The sequence below is a fragment of the Styela clava genome, chromosome 1 (assembly GCF_964204865.1).
Source record: "Styela clava chromosome 1, kaStyClav1.hap1.2, whole genome shotgun sequence".
In the NCBI taxonomy this organism is placed as follows: Eukaryota; Metazoa; Chordata; class Ascidiacea; order Stolidobranchia; family Styelidae; genus Styela; species Styela clava.
Window position 1 is genome coordinate 11537178 of NC_135250.1, and position 22129 is coordinate 11559306.

Consider the following 22129-nt stretch of genomic DNA (forward strand, 5'->3'; position numbering starts at 1 on the left):
CTGTAAGATATCGAAAACCGGTTATATCAATTTTGATTGCATTCAAGTATGTGATTCAATTGGATATTTATGAATCAAATTGATCTTTACACTGGATATTCACAGCATCATCCCCATACCTTTTCTTTGGATCAGTGGTATAACACCATGGTCCATATCCATCATTATCTGGGTTTCTGCAATAGTTATTATCCCGATCCTGTGGCCAGTAATGAGGCTTGTGGGGAGAATTTTTCGACCATTTTTGGCACGTTCGTCCACTTTTTGTGTAATTTCTGGTCCCTAAGAAAATAAAGGTTGGTTATTTTATGCTTGCAAAATTATGAATAATATCGGTTTCAAACAAAGATTTTCTGTTTTATTAGTACGCTATGTTTTCAATGCTTGCATCGATAGATGTTGGTAAAGTAAATTGAAATTTGGTTATATTATATAATGTGACCCCAAATAACAGAACCTAGGTCATTTGAAACATATTTTAGAGAGAACATGAGTTTTGCGTTGAGTGTCATAGATTACTGAATTACGATCATACACAAACAGAAGTTAAAGGGTTCAATTTTTTATCATTTTCACAGAAAGTATTAAGAAACTTATCGGTTACCCAGATTGCGCATAGAAAATAATCCAAAAGTCGCTCCATAACTGATTTTAAGTGTTTGAAAATGATATACAAATAATAATACAATATATCTGAATCGTTTAAAATACAAGTTTAAGTCATATCAGAATTTAACAATTGACATCATTGTATCTATACGGTGACAGCACATTTGAACCTACGTACATTTGAACCCGTACATCTGAACCCGTAATTTGAACCCAGGACAATTGCACCTGTATACTATTGCACCTATGGACATTTGCACCTACGGACATTTGAACCCATACATTTCCACCCATTGGTTTTAGCACCCGCATATAGATTGAACCCGCGTACATTTGAACCCGTGTACGTTTGCACCCGCGTACATTTGAACCCATGTACATTTGCACCCGCGGAACTTTGAACCTGTGTACGTTTGCACCCGCGTACATTTGAACCCATGTACATTTGCACCCGCGGACATTTGAACCCATGTACATTTGAACCCACGAACATTTGCACCCGCGAACATTTGAACCCATGTACATTTGCACCCGCGGACATTTGCACCCGTGTACGTTTGCACCCGCGTACATTTGAATCCATGTACATTTGCACCCGCGGACATTTGAACCCATGTACATTTGAACCCACGTACATTTGCACCCGCGGACATTTGAACCTACATACATTTACACCCGCGTACTTTTACACCCGCGTACAATTGTACCCACAGACATTTGCACCCATGAACATCTACACCCATGGGCATTTGCATTTACGGATATTAGCATCTTTACATATACACCCTTATCCTTCCATGCTATATACTATAGTATATAGGATTGGAAGGTACACTTAGGATTCTTTCTCCAAATGCATACGTTGCGAAAACAATCAATATTACCATGGAATTCTCGATTATATACTCGAAGGCTTTATTACAACTATTTTCTATATATTTAAATTATATTATATATTTATATCGCAATTGTCGATATCATAAGACTCAATGGACAAAATGTTCCGCTGTAGAATGCGAGCCAAAATTGGGGAGTATGATTTGCGCTTTGAACGGTCGACGACTCTTGAAGAGCGCGAGCAAGGATTTTAATTGATGTGTTAGTTCGATCCCGCGCAAAGTTTTTCCTCGCATCAATGCCCTTTTTCCCTCGCAGATAGTTCGATCCCGCGCAAAGTTTTTCCTCGCACCAATGCCCTTTTTCCCTCGCAGACAATTCCAAACTGTTTCTTCAGGACGTTGCAGCAGCGAAGATGACAAGTCCCTTTGCGAAAATAAGTTGGAAACATGGCGCCTACATTTTCCAAGACCACAAGAGGAAGAGGAAACGACTTACTGATTTACAAAGGCCACGAATATTGTACGTGAAATGATCGGGTTTCAGATGCTACGCATTGGCGCTGCCGTCAGTTTAGGAAATTTCGATGTAAATCGACTGTTGTTACGATCGGTGCAAATGTAATAAAAGAACTAGGATATCACAGTCATTCTGGCGACAGCATTAAGACTGAAGTTGGGATCATCCGTGCAACATTAAAAGAAGCAGCGTCAACACCATCAAATACATCGACAAGATATATTTTAGGTGAAGTATTGAATAATAGATCAACAGATGTACTAATGCGCTTGCCAGGCATGTCGACTCTGGAGGCCAATATATGCAGAGTAAGGCGATAGGCGACAGAAAAATTGTTCACGTACGAATCCTACAAGTGCAAGCTTTGATATTCCGAGCGAATATTTAGATATCATTTTGCATGACACTGGCCCGGAGGATCGTCATCGGATAATGGCCATTGGAGATCGATCACTACTTGCACATCTAGATAGTGACACATATCTGGGCGACGGTACATTTGATGTGGTGCCCGATATTTTCTTCCAGTTGTATACAATTCACTGTGAAGTGGGCGCATCCTATCCACCGTGCGTATATTTCCTATTACGAGACAAGCGACAAGAAACATACGTTTAGATGTGGGAAGTGTTGAAAATCATTTTCCCAAATGCTAACCCCACCAAAATCATTGTTGATTTTGAAATAGCAGCTATCAATGCATTCCATGCACAATTTCTTCTGGCCGATATTAAAGGATGTTATTTTCACCTGTCACAAGCTATAATTCGAAAAGTTGGTTCTATCGGATTAAAAGAGAAGTTTGAATGTTTACCCTCTTTCAATCTGAAAATTAGAAGTTTGGCAGCTCTGGCTTTTGTTCCCATTAACGAGGTTGCCGAAGTCTTCACCTTGCTTTGCGACACCTTCGAAGATTCACCCGAATGCAATCAACTTTTGCAATATTTTGAATCTACCTACATTCGTGAACCTCAAGTGGGTTCACGTCCAAGAGAAGCAAGATTTCCCCCTCGATTGTGGAACTATGCCAAAGAGATTGAAATGATGCCTTCGGCCCCAAGAACAACAAACGCTGTAGAAGGATTTCACAACGCCTTACAAGGAATGTTCCGATGCAAACATCCGAGTATATGGGGTTTGCTGAATGGCCTACGAAAAGACATTGCGGTCCACAAACTGACTGCGGCAAATGCTCATGTAGGAGTTACGACCCACCAAAGATCAAAGTATGTACAACTTGCTGTTAGGTTGTCAGTTAAAGTTTTTTCATATGGAACTGAAACCGACAGGCTGAGGTATCTCCACTCAATAGCTCAAATGCAGTCTATTTGATTTTGACTTTGATCGTATTATCGTAAAATTTCGTTTATCGTCATTATTTTGATTTGTTGTTTAACTATTGTATCATAATTGATAAATTCTTATTTTGTAAAACGTCCTTAGCTACTCTATCTCAAAATTGATCGCCCATTCGACACAAATTTGTGAGTGATAACTTTATTGAGATATTAAAATAAATGTAATCCGTAACCTATGACGTCGTTTGTAAATTGCAATATCATATTTAACAGACCCTATATGCTGAATATGTTCGATTTACTCTAAATAGTGTAAAGCAAAAACCATTTTTGGCCACGATAATGATTTTAAAACTTCTTCACTTTCGAATATTCAACATATTTACATGACTTACGATTTCTATGTATAGTTTTGTTCTGACATTCTAATGAAACAATACTTCAATAAAACTGGCATTTGGCTATGAACATGTTGTTACAAAAATGGCATAGTTTCATTTTCTTAATTTCATATTTTCTTAGAAACGAAGAATCTGTGCGTTTATTTATTTATATACAGACAATAGTATTCAATTTATAGATTGATTTTAGGAAAAATGGCAAAACCTTATTTGAGACAACACTCATTTTCAACAGTAAAGCGTGGTCGTGTATGCATATATATATAACAATTTTGTAAACATGCTAGCAAGAAAACATGAAGTGGCCACAGAGCTCCCAAATCTCATGCTGGGCGGGATATCATAGTAGGCGTTTTCGGTGCAATAATTTCAGAACAAATTTATAGGAGTTGACCACTAAAAATATTACTGTAAAGCTAGTTTTAGTAAGACCCTCATTTAGGTTCAGGTGCAAATGTACATGGGTTCAAATGTACGCGGGTTCAAATGTCTGTGGGTGGAAATATACATGGGTTCAAATGTCCGCGGGTGCAAATGTCCAGGGTTCAAATGTACGCGGGTGCAAACGTACACGGGTTCAAATGTCCGCGGGTGCAAATGTACATGGGTTCAAATGTACGCGGGTGCAAACGTACACGGGTTCAAATGTCCGCGGGTTCAATCTATATGCGGGTGCTAAAATCCATGGGTGGAAATGTATGGGTTCAAATGTCCGTAGGTGCAAATGTTCATAGGTGCAATAGTATACAGGTGCAATTGTTCTGGGTTCAAATTACGGGTTCAGATGTACGGGTTCAAATGTACGCGGGTTCAAAGATAATGGAACCTATCTATACACCACCAGGATTGATTGAAGTGGGCTCATCGTTCTAGTGCTACTACATATGACACGGGGGTAAGGCCATCGCCGCAATTCAATGTTGAAACGAAGACAAGCAAAGACACAATGCTAGAATTTAGTCAGCGGTTTTCGCTCTCAGTGATGTGTAATTTTTTATCTCTTCAAACGCAAAAACAGCACAATTTTAGTGCAACTTGTCATAAGTTTTAGATTGAATAAACTTAGAAACACCATCCATTATCAAGACACAAATACCTGCATAATCAAATCCATTTCCAGAAAAGCATCCTGGATGGTTGTGATGATCTGGAAAATTTTGACAGTGACGTTCATCGGACCAATCCCCACAGTCATTGTCACCATCGCATTCAAAAAATGAGAGTATGCATAATCCATTATTGCAGCTGTTACAAAAATATATATTTCAAAATGAGTATTGAAAGTTGAAAATTGAATCTGACAGAATAGCTCATAAATTTATTGTCGCCATACCCTAAAAATTTTTTTTTGAGAACTTCACTACCCCACAGCTGTTTTCCCGGTCAAATTACCTCAAACTACTCAAGTCTCTCGCTAATCACGTAATCAGCATTGAGAGGTGGGTAATGAATGCACCACGAATAGTCAATGTGGCATCGTTAGCTTTTTGCATCTCAATGGTAATTCGTACATTTGCTCAGAGATTACTACTCGTCAATCAACAATACTATGATAGGACAGGATCAGATTTTCCTATTTAACATCCGGGAGAGAAAAGCCGATAAGATAGCTTAATCATATGCTGAACCACCGTCTCTGGTATGGTTACCAGTCCGACCAGCAATTATGTGAACCACGGAACTGGGGTCCAGTAATCCTCTCGCACATAACTATCCCCCACAGTATTCAAACCTGCAAGTAAAGGTGCGATGGCAAGCGTATTCCTAATGCTTAACCCGTAGCGCCAACATTAAAAATCCCTAAAAATGAGTAACAATTATTTTTATTCGGATGAGCAATATAGATTATTTATTTTTAAAGTTACAAATCATAGCTTCTCCTTTATCGTTAGATATCAGTGGGTGCTCGTACAGAACCTTGTTCGAAGCGTAACGAAAGCTTTACACAGGATTATAAATTGAAAGTCAACATTCACTTACTTATATTGGAAGATGGAATTGAAACAAGTGTGAGCTCCCGTTGATGAATTTCCAGAAGTTGTTGGCGCTTGGCAATCATATTCATCGCTATGATCTCCGCAGTCATTAGTACCATCACATTTCCATTGTAGTGGAATGCAAGTAGGATGATTTTCACACTGAAATTCTGTCACAGTGCATTTACCATGTCCAAAGGGAAGCGATGTTGTTGTTTTTGGGGTGGTGCTTGTAGCTGATAAAAAAAGGACTGTTGTGAAATGGAACCTTTGATTGTACCAGAATTTAACAGTTCAAATATATTTGAACTTCGTTATTTGGTCTATAACATAGAAATGTAAGCTGGCTTTCTTGTTAACTGACAGACTTTTGTAAATCAATATTGAATTATAAGTCCAAAAATGTGTGGATTCGACTTGAATCAAAGTCCGGATGCACATCTTGTCCTATCCCTTAAAGACTCGATAGTTTCAGAAAATTACAGACATTTCCTAAATGATGCTATTAATTTTTTTTATGTAAACATTCTGAGAAAGCTAAGATATTACAGTTTATACTAACATGGACAACTCTTTTCATCGGCACCATTATTACAGTCATTATCGCCATCACATTTCCAGAAATTAAAAATGCACGTTCCATCTCCACATCTAAAGAAAATTCACGAATTATGAATTGGATAAATAACTTGTATGACAGTAAAATATGTGAGAAAAATAAAAGGCAAAGAAAAAGAATAATTTATAATGAATGTGACATTTTATCAATTTTACCAGGTTTTTACAAGCATATTTTTTTTTCAAATACTCACAACTGGAATTTCTGGATGAATATTTTTTCGAAAGTAACTGGCGGCAGAAAATATTCTAGTTATTAACACCAGTAAAATTTTGATCAGAATAAGCCATAAGAATGTTGGGTGCTCCCGAAGTATGTGTACCAAGATTGCGCACAACCTGAACTTGGTATGTGTACCAGGTTGTGCGCCATCTTGGTGCACATACTTCTGGAGCGCCGAATGTTAAAATTTTAAAAAAGATTTTTTGAGATTCTGCAAATACATAGGCACTATTTAAACTGGTATCATCCAAACAAAGCTTGAAGCAATATTAACCACAGTATTCAAACAAAGTTACGAGAGCTTAAAAATATTGTTTTTCACATTTTTTAAGTTTTGGGTTAAAGTCCGTTAAATTAGATTTTGGAGTTCATAAAAAATTATCCTGAAAAACAGATATCAAGATTTACAGAAAAGTACATTGGAAACACAAATACAAGTTTAACCTTCAGATTCTTAAAAGCTCTCTTTTTTCTCAAAATAGCATCCAAAAAAGCAAAAAAACTTACCCAAATTGATATTCTGAACACGTGTTATTACCACAATTTTTTTCATCGGCACCATCATCACAATCAACCTCTCCGTCACATTTCCATATCTTGGGCACACATCTATCTCCATATAATCTTAAAGTAATTTAGGATTGAAACAACATTATGTATGTAGTGCATTGCCAAACCGTCAAAGCATGAGACACCACAGGTGTGCAACAGGCGGCCCAACCCGATCCGACAAGCCATTTAGTGTGGCCCTTATCAAACCCTTTTTCCCCATCGAGCATAAAATCATAATATGAGTTTATGATTGAAAAGGCGCTCTGCTCCCATGGGTGAAAATACGTAATGAGTTTTGCCCCTGTCGCTGCATTAAATCTTTCGCCATTTTGCCCGGTGCCTTTATTACTGGACAGGTGAGCGCATTCTTTTCTCTTGCCTTTCCCGCGGCACTCTAGTTGTCGCTATTTTTTTTTCATTGTGTCCATGGAAAAACCAATTTTTTTTGTGAGCCAGCTAGATGTCTGAAGTTGGGGGTTATATGGCCCCCCGACAAGAAATGTTGCACATCTCTGCATTAGAACTAACTGTGTTTTCATTGCAGATCACACATTTCGGGGTTCAAAACCCATGCCTCACATCACCCAGTAGGCTTGCACGTAATTTACGGATTTACGGAATTACGTAATTATTTGGAGTTACGGAAGGGAAGTTACGAATTACGTAAAGTCGTAATTATTGCATTGAAACGAGCTTTCTTCGAAGCAGTCAATTTCGTCGATTGCGAAAAATGAAAGCTCAACAAGTAGAAGAGAGTTCCGGTATTCGCAGCCGTTTTTCTCTCTCTTGTTACGTAGGTGAAGGAAGGCATGACGCGTTGCCATTTACTAACCTATTATCAACTTATCTGGCATGGCCAATGTAAATTATTAACGTAGTTAAGGGGGAAGAACTGAGTAGGGCCGTTTGACGCCAACACACCTGGTTTTAACTTCTCCCGCAACTTAACCGTAGATAAAGGATAGAATTGCGTTGAGACTGATTGACGCCAACACACCTGATTTCAACTTCTCTCGCATCTTATCTAGCATGGCCATGGCCAATGTACATAATAACCGTAGATAGGGGGAAGAATTGTGTTAAGACCAATGGACGCTAACACGCCCGGTTTCAACTTCTTCGGGTGAAGTGACTAATGAACGCAGGAGATCAATCTATCAAACATGGTCTATCAAACATTTGTATCCATTTTACTTTTATTTATTATTTACTTGTTCCAGTTTTCCGTTACTTATGGTATATATGTTCCGTTTCTATGTTATAGTCACGCGTTTAAATAGTGGGAATTCCCCACCAAGTGTGGATTAGCAATGCTTAACCATTCTTTATTGTTAATATCAACACTTGATATATGAACATGGAATATCATACTGTTTTTGGCTGTTTTATTTCAGACTTGGGGTATAAACAGGAAAATATCCATAACCTTTCAACACGACGAACTTGTGAAATTTAACGAAGAGCTTTCGCGACGAATTGGAACCAAATAAGCGAAAAGAGCGATTGATCACTCACTGATCGCGCCAATTCCTCGCCGTGATAATTAATGTCGTGCTTATCAAATAGCAATATGACGACAAAAGAGAGATTGCGAAATGAACCAACGCAACTTCGTCTTCTCGGCATCGGTAAAGCGATTGAGACGACAGAGAAACAAAAAAACGACGGATTCCTCGCGGACCGCTAAAAATTTAACTGCTATCAAATATGAGCCAGTGTGTTTATTCTGTGAGAGATCCATTTTCTATTACAAAATCTTGATGTTCTGTTAACGGTTTTATCGTTATATATCAGTCCGGACTTGGCCTTGCTCATGATGTTTTTCACAATTCTTCTCAATATTTCGGCCATATATGATTAACTGTCTTACCAAATGCGGCAACTTATTTTGGTTTATCGTCGACTTGAATACCACCGGCACTCGACCAAATTTGTGTCAATCTTGGCCGATAGGATCGCCGACTTGAGTTAGCAAATAAATTTCGTGAGTGTAAAATAAATGTCACAAAATGCATTGTTTTGCGATATAACTTTGTATTTTCGGAGAAGGCATATCATGTAAGTTCGGTATTTAAATTATACGCAAATAAATAATATTTGATCTAAATTTATCGCAAATAATGTTATAAACATTCAGTCCGCGAAATGATTAAATGTAAAATGAAGCATTGTAATCGGAATATCGTCAATAAGTCGACATCAATAATTATTATTATAAAATGCTAACAAGGCAGTAATGTCGGATAATGCAGAAGACGCTGCAAAAACAAGTCTTCGTCGCGAGGAAATCGCAAGTATAATCAAACGAGAGAATACGCTCGTCGTTGGTTAATAAATTAGAAACCCGTAATTTTTATTCAGTACTAAGGTGGTTTTAAAAAACTATCGTTTTCATAAATATCCGTATATCAGTGTCGGTAATGATAAAATAAAATTGATCGCATAAAAATGGGACGGTTAATTTGCGAAGGTGATAAAGGAAAACCAAAGCTAACACAAAAGATAAAAATCAGAATAAAATTAATTTGAATTCACCCCTTGATATTTGTATTTAACATTTGCCGCCGGCGTGTAGTACTGCCAAGAATATGAAAACCCAATTTCAATGTCCCATTCGGAAAAGATGTGGATTCAATTGGTTGTTATGATAGGTTTAAATGCGTGGAAAAAAATCGCAATTACGGGGTCATTACGTAATTGATTTTGCCGTAATTACGGAATTGATTTTTGTCAATTACGTGCAAGCCTATCACCCAGGATGTATTAAATTGGGTAAGCAATGCAGAATCAGGAAAAATTTGGTCCTTTTAAATAATAGTATCTCCTCAAATATCAGTGGCTGCTTGTATAGGGCCTCCCTGTTCGAAGCGAAAAGCGTAAAGAGTTGTGTAAAAACATATGTCTGTCAGAAATACAAGTGTGACTCACATTTGAAAATGACACTTACTTTGTTTGACATTTAAACGATAAATCAGAATTACATTCTGAAGTTCCTCCGCCACAATTCAACTCATCAGATCTGTCATCGCAATCATAATCACCATCACATTTGTATCTGGATGAAAAAGGGTAAAGAATAACAGGTTGGAAGACATCATATAGAGTGAAAGGACAATTTAATTTCAAAGAATGCTGCATGAATAGCTTTTTGGTTACACAATTGAAAGTGGTCAATGACTATTTTATTGTTGCTTTTTTAACTTGACTATAAAAATTATATAATGTTAATTCTTAAAGTGAGTATACTAGCTGGATATGATGAATTCACTGTGAGACTGTAAAGCAGTGATTCCCAAAGTTGATTGCCCGGGGGCCAGGGCCGAAATTAGAAGCGGAAGGATATTCGCAGGCAGGGAGGGGGGAGCGACGCAAGGCGGCAGTACCAGTACGTAAATTTAAAATAATGGTATATATGAATTGTGGAATGCGATAATGACATAACAATCGGCGGTATCTAGAACGCAAAAAGGTAAAAACATAGAATGTTAAACTATTTCACTTAAGTTCGGCAGGCCATATCAAATCGTTACGCAATCCTTAATTAGCCCGCAGGCCGCAATTGGGAACTACTGCTGTAAAGTGTTGATGTATCGCAGTAATTGCTGTGGTGGCCCGGCGGATAAAACGTTAAACTAACTATGATACCATCACAGATCAAAATTCCATGTCTCATCACTCAATAAATGCAATAAATTAGTGAGGCAACACCGCAGCGAAAAAATTCCGGTCATTCCAAAATAAAGAACCTTGTTGCTCAATAGTGGCTGCCAGCTTATGCAGAGCCTTGTTGAGATCAGAGACATATGATTATTGTGCTTTCGGTTTTTAAGTTGTATTTCACGCCATCTTGACTTCTGTATCAAAGTAGCGTGAAATAGCAGCAATAGTTATTTCGGGCTACTACGCTTCATTGCTCTCCCATAGAGAATAAATCTAAATGAAACTTGCGGGCTTGTATCAGTGCATATCATAATATAAACGGTATGACTGGTATATTTTTAGTGAATGATGTTAATAACAGGCATGGTGTTTTGAAGCTGGCTTTTGTGAATTCCATTTGGTTATTAAAATGACACACAACCTTCACATACAAATCGGACAGAGATTGGTGTTCTTGGCAAGGAAAAATTACTTTGTATTGGTGTGGTTCCATTGATATTATTCATTCCTTCAACATTATTATATTTTTAATATTATTATTTGAAGACACATTAACAAAGTAATCAAACTGAGCAAAAGCCATGGTGTGACCAGCTAAGCTAACAATCTAATAAAGATTGAACCAATAATGAAAACACAATTTTAAACAAGAGGGGGAAATAAAAAAAATTCATAAATGGGTAAAAATAGGGATTTATCGAAAAAAAAAGTTTGGTAATGACAGTTTTCGATGAACAAAAAATTACAAAGCAACCACATACTGGATATTGATGCATTGCTTATTAGCACAGCTGAACTGTGTAGTAGAATTGCATTGGATGTCAGGGCAACCATCTTCATCGGAGCCGTCGGCACAATCTTTTTGTCCATCACATAACCACTTGTTGTTGACACAATAGGACGACCCTTTGCATGCGGTGAAATTTGCTAAACGATAAAGAAATTTTGATAATAAAAAGTTCTAGATTTTACATTACTACATAACAGTGTCAAAATCAAAAAGCAACTAGTGGTTAAATCATTAGACTGAAGGGTACTCCCGAAGTTTGTGAACCAAGATGGTGGACACCGGACACCTCTCTGGAGTCTTGTTCAGGCATATGAATGATCATTTTGAAAATAGTCACATTTCTATTGGCTTTTCTAAAATGTAGTCATTGGTCAGTAGTGCTAAAGATGACACCAAGTCAACAGAAGATAACTTGTAACTCAGTATTATTTCCCCACTAGAATGAAGATAAAATATTCAAGTTCAGAATTCTATGAACCAGTCATATTTAATTTATATAACAGTTTTAATAAAATTAGAATTGGAATCTGTGAAAAAGTAAATTGACAGGCTTGACTTGTAATTATTGCAGTATGCAAAGTCAGCCAAAACTGTAAAAAGAAATTTGGTCAGAATTTGTAATACCCTAATTTAGCATAACCATAAATGGTCATATAAGGTATAAATGGGCATTTTATAAAAATATGAAAGGGAATTTGAATTCAGATTAGTTTTAATAAATGTGACATTCATCATCAACAAAAATGTACTTCCCTAGTGTCTAATCATAGTTTGAAGTGATATTCGCCAGTTTTTTCAAAAAGTTGTATAAAGTTTAAAACCAAAAATATAAATGGTCCCCATTTTCTTAAAAATACCTTTTGTCAAAGCCCTCGAATTTCTGTACATTTAATTGAATTTCTCAAATTTCTGTTTTTCAATAAAAGGTATACGAGTTTAAAAATCAGAAATATAAATTTTTCCCATTTTCTTAAAACAGCTTAAAACAAAAAATATATACTCCTAGCCTAGATCAAAGCCCTCGGATTTCTGTACATACAAGAAATATTTTTTGTTGAAAAATGTATGTTGACTATTCACAAATTTGTATCGAGTTTTCAGAGAAAAATATTTCAAAAAATAAATTTTAAATTGAATTATTAATTACCTTTGCACTTTTCATATGGACAGTTGATTTCATCAGACTCGTCAGCACAATCTTTAGCATGATCACATTTCCAACTAGCAAGTATACATCTACCATCACTGCATCGGAATTCATTCGTATTGCAGCTCGTCGTATTAGGCTGTTGAATAAAAGATATTTTTACGCCATCCAATGACCGATCTTGTCCACAATCTTGTTAGGTAGATCAAGTGGTTAAAGCGTAAGATTTAAATATATTGGTATCACAGGTTCAAATCCCATCATGCCCACCACCTCATTCAGAGTGTAATAAATTGAGTAGATTCTGGTCATTTCGAAGTATGTTTTCTCCTAACTATTAGTGGCTGCTTGTGTGAAGCCTTGTTTGGAGAGAAGATTATATAAAAAAGAAGAGAAAATAAGCAGAGAATGTGTTAGAAATAAGTTTTAAATCTTACCTCACATTGGCCACTTGGTGTCAAAACTTCATTGCTTCGGCAAGCGCAATGTCCTTTTTTGTCTGGGGAGTAATTGACGTTGTCGCAATAACATTTATCAACTGCGTCTTTATCCTAATATAAATAAAAAGAATGTTTTTTTTATTTAAAAAATGAATAAAATTAATTTTGTTTTCATGAGGACGTAACCCACGAAACTTAATTTGATATTTACCTAAGTAAGTTTTATTAAAAACCTGGAAAATTTGTCAGAAATTATTCAATTTAATTCAAATTATTATTAGCTGAAACATTTGACATCAAGCAATAATACATATCCTAACAACATAAGAAAATTGTTTTATAAGTATGATATAATAATTATGAAAGTGAATAAGCAAATATAGACCTTAATAAAAACGGTATCAATATATTTAACGTTGGATGTGGGAAAATTTAAAAAAATACAATTTACCTTGTTTTGTGCAGCAACCGGAATGCACAACTGAGTACATTTTGCTGTTCTGTTGCCACATTTGTTTGGATATACCTGAAGTCCTTTTCTCACAATCTATGAATATTAAATTGAATTTAAAACTTTATGAAATTCTATATGTATTATGTTGAGGTGAGCAATTAGCGACTTTTTGATAATCGGCAATTGTATGATTATTTGAATTTGGTATTTGACAAAATACCACGATTACTTCAAATTTTATGATGCTTCGCAATGTGCATTGGAAATACATAGCAGGACTATTTGCCTATTATCTAGCCTGTTTTTGCGACAGCGATGACCACGCTGGCCCAAACTCACAATGTGAGCGTGTGAAAATGTAAATCATCTATATGGTTTTCGGAAATTAATCGCTGATTTTGATATATTTGTTGCTACCGTATGTATTGATATTGTCTTCCTAAGATAAAAAGTTCGATTCTACAAATTACAGTCTATTTCATGAAATTGAACACGATTTTACATCAAAAATAGCAATCATTTCCTAAAGTAGCCTTTTAATGCGCTGCTTAGTGACAAAACACAAGACTAATAAATACTCAGTCTCAGTCAATAAAAACTTAAATATTTCATTATGCTTATAATTATAAGTCAAACATATTGATTGGTACAAGATTCGGTCATTCCTAATGAGACATTTCAGCCGAAGTGAAAATTGAAACAAAAATATAAAATCTTTCGAAACAAAACATTTCAAAGAATACGAGTCACCACCAATTAATCAATCTACTCTCTATTCTTTTCGCGGAATTTTATAATCCGCTTTCAATATATATTACATCATAAAAAGTCCAAATCTTATATCTGTTATATCTCAAAAATTACGCAGCCAGAGGCATATATTCCTATTACGTAACTATCTGTCTCAGTCGAAAGAAATATTTGCATAACAGGTTATTACAGACTGAATATTTAGTATCGCCGTTTTTGAATACTTGAAGAACAAAGTTAAATGCCAGTGCGTTCCCTAACCGAGGAAAATTTTTTGTTGTTTTTTGATAGAAATTACAGAATCATTACTTTGTTTGGTGTAGTTTTACTAATATTATCCAGTCATTTGGTATTCTTGTGAATTGCAAATAACACTAGGTTAAACAAATAACGGAAGCAGAGTTTTCATGCAAAGTAAAGGAGGAATAAATGGTTTCGAAAAATTCAATGGGAGGAATATATACAAAAAGATTGGTAAATAAAGTGATATAATTCTCTCCATATGTAAACATTCAAAAATTTCAAGCAGTATCACTGTACTGATATTTCACTGTAACAAATATGTGGTCGCAAAACAATACTCACCGTTACAGCTCCGACATCTTTTAGATTGAATGCGACAGTATGATTCGCAGAATATCCAAATTTATCTCCTCGCTGAAGATCTCCCGGTTCTCTCCAGTAATAAGTGAAGGTTTTGAAAGTCACCACTGCCCGGACTTGAGAATCTAAGAATATAAAAAATATTCAGGTATTGGACGTTGATTGTTGTGCTGATTCATTAGGGTTGTTGTTGTATAAGCGACAGTTTTGATGGAAAAAAATTGTAAATCCGCAAAGTAGTGGTTGAAAATTTAAGTCGAACTAGAATTCAATACTTTTGGCTGATTAACATCAACCCCAATGGATCATTTAAAAAAATCGCTGCTGTTGTCATTAATGCAGTCTTTGTTAGGAAGCATTTTTAAATGTGAGACAAATTGGAAATTCTTGAGGTACAGATTTAAAATTTAATTACAACCAGAATTTGATGTTGTTTACCGACTATCAATTAGCATGAACATCAAAGGTTGGCCATCAGTTCATCACAATAAAATTACATATATATATATATATAGGATTACAAAATAATTTGAACGTGATTGTGCTATGCAAATTTCACTTGCAGAATTACATAATTGTAAAGGAAATGACATTAATTAGTAATGTTTTGACGTTTGGTATGTATTATTAAAAATTGAAGATAATGAAATTCTGAAACACTCAATAAGTACTGATTTTAACGTCTTCCGTTTTGAACAAGGTCAAGTACAAGCATGGGATTAGAATCCGAGTGTATTGTGATGCCAGCACATTTCATTTCAATCTAACGCTCTAAACACTAGACCAATGCTTTCCAACCGGAGGAGAATTCCCCAGACAGGAATTTTTTCACTCTGGAGGAGGAATTTTGCTTATTCTTACTTCGTGTAGTAACTATTAATATTCTCAAATAATAATTTTATATTGCTTGTTTATGCACACAGAAACTACCTAAACTGTACAGAAGCATGAGTGCTAATGAACTACCTAAGGATTCATTAAAGATTGAACAAATAAAGTAGTTTTATGCGTATTGCAGGAGAAATAAAGGGTTCCTGCATAGACGAAGGGGGAATTTGACGAAAAAGGTTGGGAACCACTGCACAAGGCCATTGCAACCACAAAAAAGGTACTGCCGAAGTATGTGAACCAAGATGGCGGACACAGGAACGTAGTATGTGTACCGGATTATTCCATAATTTCAGGTACAAATGGTATGGGATTCACTTGGCTAGTCCCCGAACTCGTAATAGAACTGAAATAAGGAAAATTGGAATCTGGTACACATACTATGTTCCGGTGTCCGCCATCTTAGTTCACATACTTTGGGAGTACCCAAAAAAGAAATGACAAGAAAATATAACAAAAGCAATACCATAAAGAATAGATCTTTGATTTCTGCCATCCAAATCAACCGATGCAATTTTAGAAAAGTACGATCCTTTTGATATATAGTACAAGCGATTCGATCCCTCATCCACTGTGAGTGAACTATACCATCGTAACGAGTAATCAAAACTGATTGTTGTTGCATTTGTTCCATCAAGATTGGCACGAATAATATGACTACCTGTGTTGTATCGATCAGTATCTGTAATAGAAAATGATATGATTGTGATGAGAAAAAATAAAAATTTTATAATGAAGTTCTTAATATCTCAATCAGGTTTATTTTTGTTTTTATTAGTGCTTATTGAAGTTCCATTTAATACACCTTTATACACCTAGACCTAGTAAATAAATGACAGTCTCCATCATCAGAGTAATTGGAAAGTTTTTTTCAAATTCATTTAACAAAACTCATTTAAAATACTTTTATATCGAAAATTTTACACCATTGTTCGTGATGAAATTCATACCTGCGTAAAAGAGGTATCCTTTTCTTGGGTAAACCGCCATTGAAGTTGGTTGATGAATCAATGAAGAATTCACATCCAGAATTCGTGTGAATTGTGTAGGTTGGAGATCAGAATATAGATTCATCACCTTGATTTTAGGAGGAGACGACGATACTGCCCAATAAACATTCTTAGAGTCCCAATCAAATGCCATTGATGTTATCGATTGGCTCTCGGAAACAATGGTTTTGTTATCTAAAGGGAAAAAAGCATGTAATAGTATAGCATTTGAGATCTCGTTCTGTTGACTGTCGGTGTACCCTCTACACCAGGGGTTCTCAATCTGGGGTTCGCAGATGTGGAGTCCGAGTTTTGCACATTATCATTGGAACAGAAATAAAATTTTCAAACCTCCAGTAGTTAAAATTTCAATAACCACAGAGACAAAATCTAATACTTTTATTAATGATAATGAAAGTCAATTTTTTTTTTTGAAATTCAGAAGAAGGCTTGCATTCGCTAATGTTTTTGTTATCAAAATTTAATTTCTCTGGGTTCGGAGCTGAAGTCAATTGTTAATTATAATCGGACTCTACAGCTTTCATACTCCTAGAGTTAGGAAATTATTTACAACAAACATGCACAATTTTCACACCAAATATCAAGTGAAGTGTTTGATGCCAAGAGTTTTTTTTGGAGGCTTTCAAAAATATTGAGTCTTCTTTACCAGTGAGTGAGTGCATGTGATTTTGCTCAATGCAAATTTTTCAGAAAAAAAATAATCCAATACCCCTAATTTTCTTCACTTTGATATTTTTGGATCGATATCAAAAACAAAGTCATTAATTGAAATTTCTATTTATAAAAGATTAAACAATTCTCACCATTCAATTTTTCATCCAAACAAACTCTTTCAATTTTACTGCCTTGTGCATAGTAAAAACAATTGGTCGAATACTCAAAATCAATGTTTTTAATTCCAGCAGCATATGCAACATTAAGAGGCAAAACTTCTGATTTTTCATTTGACAAATCGATTCGAGTGATACCTGTGATTTAAAAACAAAAGAAAAGTACTTTTTCAGACTGGTCGTTTTTCAATGACATGACAAATTTTCATTTATTAGGATTCAACGTAGAACAAAGTCAAATTCACCGATGGTAAGAAAAAATCTTTAAAAAATAATGGGATAAGTCTGTTATTGGCCGCATAAATAAGTTCTATGTGACTTACAAAGGCTCTTTCAGACCAGTTACTGGTCCATGACATCAAACAACTATATCGCAATGTGCTATAAAATTACTATTGATAAACTATCAGTTTTTATTAAATCGAAGTTGAAAATGCAAGGGCTTATCTGTAAGAGCATGTTGAGTTCACAACAAATTTTCGGCTGAAATATGCCATAAAACAAACTATGATGACGTTACAAATGAGAAAAAGCCTTAAAAAATAATAATAGCTCCCATGAACCATACAGTGGCACATGGGCCCGCATAGTACATATCACTAGTCTACAACTATATCAAAAGCAAATTTAGGAAATGAATATGAAAGCATGATCAAAAACTTTTGTCCAGGGATATTACTCAGTTTGTGGATAATTGATTCCACAATTGACAAGATTACGACACGTAGTAAGTTGTTCGCTTATATGAGCAGGAATGGGAACTAACTCATGATCAATCAGCCTTGGGGAAAGAGATAATATTAGTTAAACATAATTAATTCCAGCACACCGTTGCTTCGAGAAAGTTAAATTCAAAATAAATAGTTTCCCTGCGATTACTGATATTTCATAGGATTTAGTTCAAAACATACCACACTTATTATGTATTTTATAAAATTGGTAAACATAAATCTTGAGATAAATAGAGCGACCATCTTTCAAAACTTATAATAATAAACTGAGGTAAATAACACCACTCAATCCCAAGAACGATAACAAAAACATTGCAACGTTTGGATTTTCTTATCTATTGTGTGCGGTGTGCTATGTATCAAATTACATTTCAATGGACCAAAATACAAAAGAGAGATATTATAATAGTATCGACCAAAATACAAAAGGGAGATATTATAATAGGATCGTTGTATTTCTGTTGTCACAATAACGGTAGTTCGCATTGTATTTTGAGAGAGCGAAGAATAACAAAATGAAGCAGTTGAAAATTGCCAGACTGTTTTTCATATCAAAACAGATTCATAAGGTTTATTCATATGTGGTTGCCCGTTAAAATGTTCCAATAAAATATTTGTTCAATAAAAACGATTTCACCGCTATACAAATATGATAAACTTTTTATTTCGTTGTTGAGAGATGAATGTACCAGTTATCATGATAGGGGAAATCCATGTCAGATTTCAGTTTTTCTACAGCTAGAATTCAACTGAGGTATTGAACACATGAAGAATTTCTTGGCCTGCCATCTTAGGGGAATCGACAGATTTCTATTAAATATTGAAAAAGGTAGATAGGTCAGCCAGGCTTGATACCTTTAACCAGTGAGATATATTGAACAAAAAAATAAAATATACATTAAATGCAAAGTTAAGAACTCTTAAACGAAGTGAATCTCAATTTGTACTTGTGGGATGCATGGCATCCAAATTCTACTGACTTTATACTGAATTTATTATGAAACATTACCTGCTGCGCTTGTTATCAACAAAAATTCGTTTTCTTCAATAACTGGGCATGGTGCATCAACCGGGCCATAATGCTCCTCAGCATTACCACCATCACAAATATCACCAGCTATCCGTTGATAACCTCTAGTTCTTTTGTATGTTGCACCGCTGCGACAATTAGGTGGAACCTAGGAACATATAACGGATGATAATAATTGTCTGATAAAAATTTGGGACCTCCAGAAGTATGCGCACCAGGATGGCGCACAGCCTGAACATAGTATGTGTGTACCGGTTAGGATTCAGGCTGTGCGACATCTTGGTGCGCATACTTCTGGAGCCCCAAAATTTGCGTGGAAAAATGTGTGAGGGATTGATTATATGAATATTTTTTGAAAGATCGGGTTCAAATCCCATGCCCCTCACCCCTCAGCGTATCGTGAATGCTCAACGAGAAAGATTCTGTTCCTTTTGAATTATAGTAGCTCCTTACATCAGTGGCTACTTACATAGAGCCTTGTTCTCAGCAAAAGACGTGAATTTTTATCATTTACGAAAATCTGTGAAGCATTATTCACGCAATAATTTGACAAATTACAAACACCTACCTGGTATGGATCGTAATCCATGTTTAGATCTCTTCTGCATGAAAGCGAGTGCGTATTCGGAGAAAGATAAAATCCTCTCCCACATTCAAAATCGAGTCTTGTACACCTACAGCTTAGTACGGACGTGGGTCGGTCAAAATCTCGTCCATTGTAACAGCTGGATGGATCGTACTAGAATGTATAAATATCTTATTAATATCTTTTAAAACAGCTATTTAGTCATTTAAATATTTGAAAAATACACAAGATGGAACAAGTCGTCGCCAAACCAAACCAAAGTAGATTTGTCACTGAGTACCAGGGACCATATTTTGGGTTTGCATTTCGAAGCTGTACCTGTTTTAGTTTTTATATCAGGTATAATGCCTATTTTTATGTTAGACTGTTATTAAAACCAAACTCCTACGGAAAAGTAATTTTGTAATAATCGTAAACTGTGGCTGAGTAAAACAGTACAATACTCTTTGTTGAAAAGTTCTAGAAACCGCAAATTTAAAAAAAATGGTTTGTTTACGAGGCTTCATTAATTCCAATAAATTTGAAACTGCACAATCCTTATTAAAATTTACTTCTAAATTTTTCAGAAATTTGACTTCCTCGTTTATTTTATTAGTAATAGCTAAAGAGGAAATAGGGAATGGTGATGAGCAATTTAAATTTAGCCTGGCACTCAAACAGACTTTCTATCATTTTGAAGTTCTCTCAGTTGAATTGAAATTGAATTGAAAAGATAGATAAAAACGATGTAAGTTGTCAAAAATGTATATACTGTTATACTTCAATGGCTTAAAACGATAACTTTTGACACAAAACTATTCTAAATTATTTCTCAAATCAAGAATTTGAAAATATCGAATATTTCAAATTTTAACACAATTCGAACTGTTTGACTCACTTTAGACATGACATCCTAAGGTAAATTCAGATCGTAATAATTCATTTAATGGGAACAATTAAAAGAACAAAGTGTTATCATTTGAGGTCACAATGGCTATTTGAGGTCACAACGGCCTAGTGAAATTACAAAGAACTGGAAGTTTTATTACAAGGGAGAAGGTAAAATCAGTTATGCCGGAACCGGAAAAATTTCAGGTGAAAAAAAATAATAGCTTATCACATTTGAATAGCTTGTACTTATACAGAGCGAAAGGTAAAGTGTTGTATAAGAAAATTCAAAACTGTTCTAGCAGGAAAGGATGAACACCAAAAAACCGTCATGAAACTCACGGTGCTCTTTCTTCGGAAAGTCAACTTAGCTCCCAATAAACAAGACATTCCATTTTCATCTTCCGGTGACCATGTTCGATACTGCCATATGCTGCATTTTTGTTTGAACGCGTGAAGCAAGTCAACCTAGAAAATGATGTATGTCTATTTGAAACCAAAATTCAATCAGGAAATAACCTTTTTGAATTTGCAAGCTATGTAAATGAAAAAAACATCATGTGCCAAAATGAATGAATAAGGACAATGTTTCAAAGAGTTCAAATTTAGAACGACCAGGAAATTATCTTGAAACATATGGATTTCGATTAGTAAGCAAAGTACAACAGTAAAATTTTAGAGTCATACAGAGGTGACGACAAAAGTTGAATTTACCTGTATAATAACCCATGAGTCAGTATCGTCGTTTGTGGATCCGAACACAGTAAAAACAGTTGTTGCTTCACCAGGTTCTGTCATCAATCCATAAACATTGATTTCTTCGTTGTAAAATGTTAAATTTTTCCATGATTTTCCTATGATATAGACGATAAGTAGTAGAAATTGTGAAGATAAAGAGTTTTATAAAAGATTAAGTAAACAGATGAGCAATGTTTGGAGAATTCTGAATAAGGGGCTGAGGGGCCTAGCGGTCGAGTTAGACAACTCGAGTTTTAATCCCATGCCCACCACCGCACTCATGGTTAGCAAATTTGGTGGGCAATGCAGAAAATGGAAGATTCTGTTGCTTTAAAATAATTCCAGCTTTTTACATTTCATTAAATATCAGTAGCTGCTTTTACAAGGCCTTGTTCATATTGAAAGGCACGTCATATAAAAAAAATTGTCGAATCGAACGCCACAATATTTATCCTGCAAAATCTTCATATCTGATATTGGAACTGATGACAATATTATATATTAAATCACTAACTGTATTTAAAAATATTTCCAAAATATCTTTAATTAAAGTTCAAAATACTTCAAATGAT

At 35.3% G+C, this 22129-nt stretch overlaps 1 protein-coding gene across 1 annotated transcript in view; it reads right to left on the minus strand.

Annotated features, from left to right (window-relative positions):
* Window positions 1-22129, minus strand: part of LOC120325376 (sortilin-related receptor-like) — a 58894-nt gene that overhangs the window by 17410 nt on the left and 19355 nt on the right. The window contains exons 12-29 of the mRNA XM_039391484.2: window positions 21534-21673; window positions 21162-21287; window positions 19935-20105; window positions 19346-19514; window positions 17579-17743; window positions 16716-16949; window positions 16232-16447; window positions 14860-15002; window positions 13522-13617; window positions 13068-13181; window positions 12631-12769; window positions 11455-11620; window positions 9981-10088; window positions 6989-7105; window positions 6203-6291; window positions 5645-5876; window positions 4761-4909; window positions 120-282 (exon numbers count right to left, since the gene is read on the minus strand). Of these exons, the coding sequence (XP_039247418.2) occupies window positions 120-282; window positions 4761-4909; window positions 5645-5876; window positions 6203-6291; window positions 6989-7105; window positions 9981-10088; window positions 11455-11620; window positions 12631-12769; window positions 13068-13181; window positions 13522-13617; window positions 14860-15002; window positions 16232-16447; window positions 16716-16949; window positions 17579-17743; window positions 19346-19514; window positions 19935-20105; window positions 21162-21287; window positions 21534-21673 (2737 nt within the window). The remainder of the gene's footprint in view (window positions 1-119; window positions 283-4760; window positions 4910-5644; window positions 5877-6202; window positions 6292-6988; window positions 7106-9980; window positions 10089-11454; window positions 11621-12630; window positions 12770-13067; window positions 13182-13521; window positions 13618-14859; window positions 15003-16231; window positions 16448-16715; window positions 16950-17578; window positions 17744-19345; window positions 19515-19934; window positions 20106-21161; window positions 21288-21533; window positions 21674-22129) is intronic.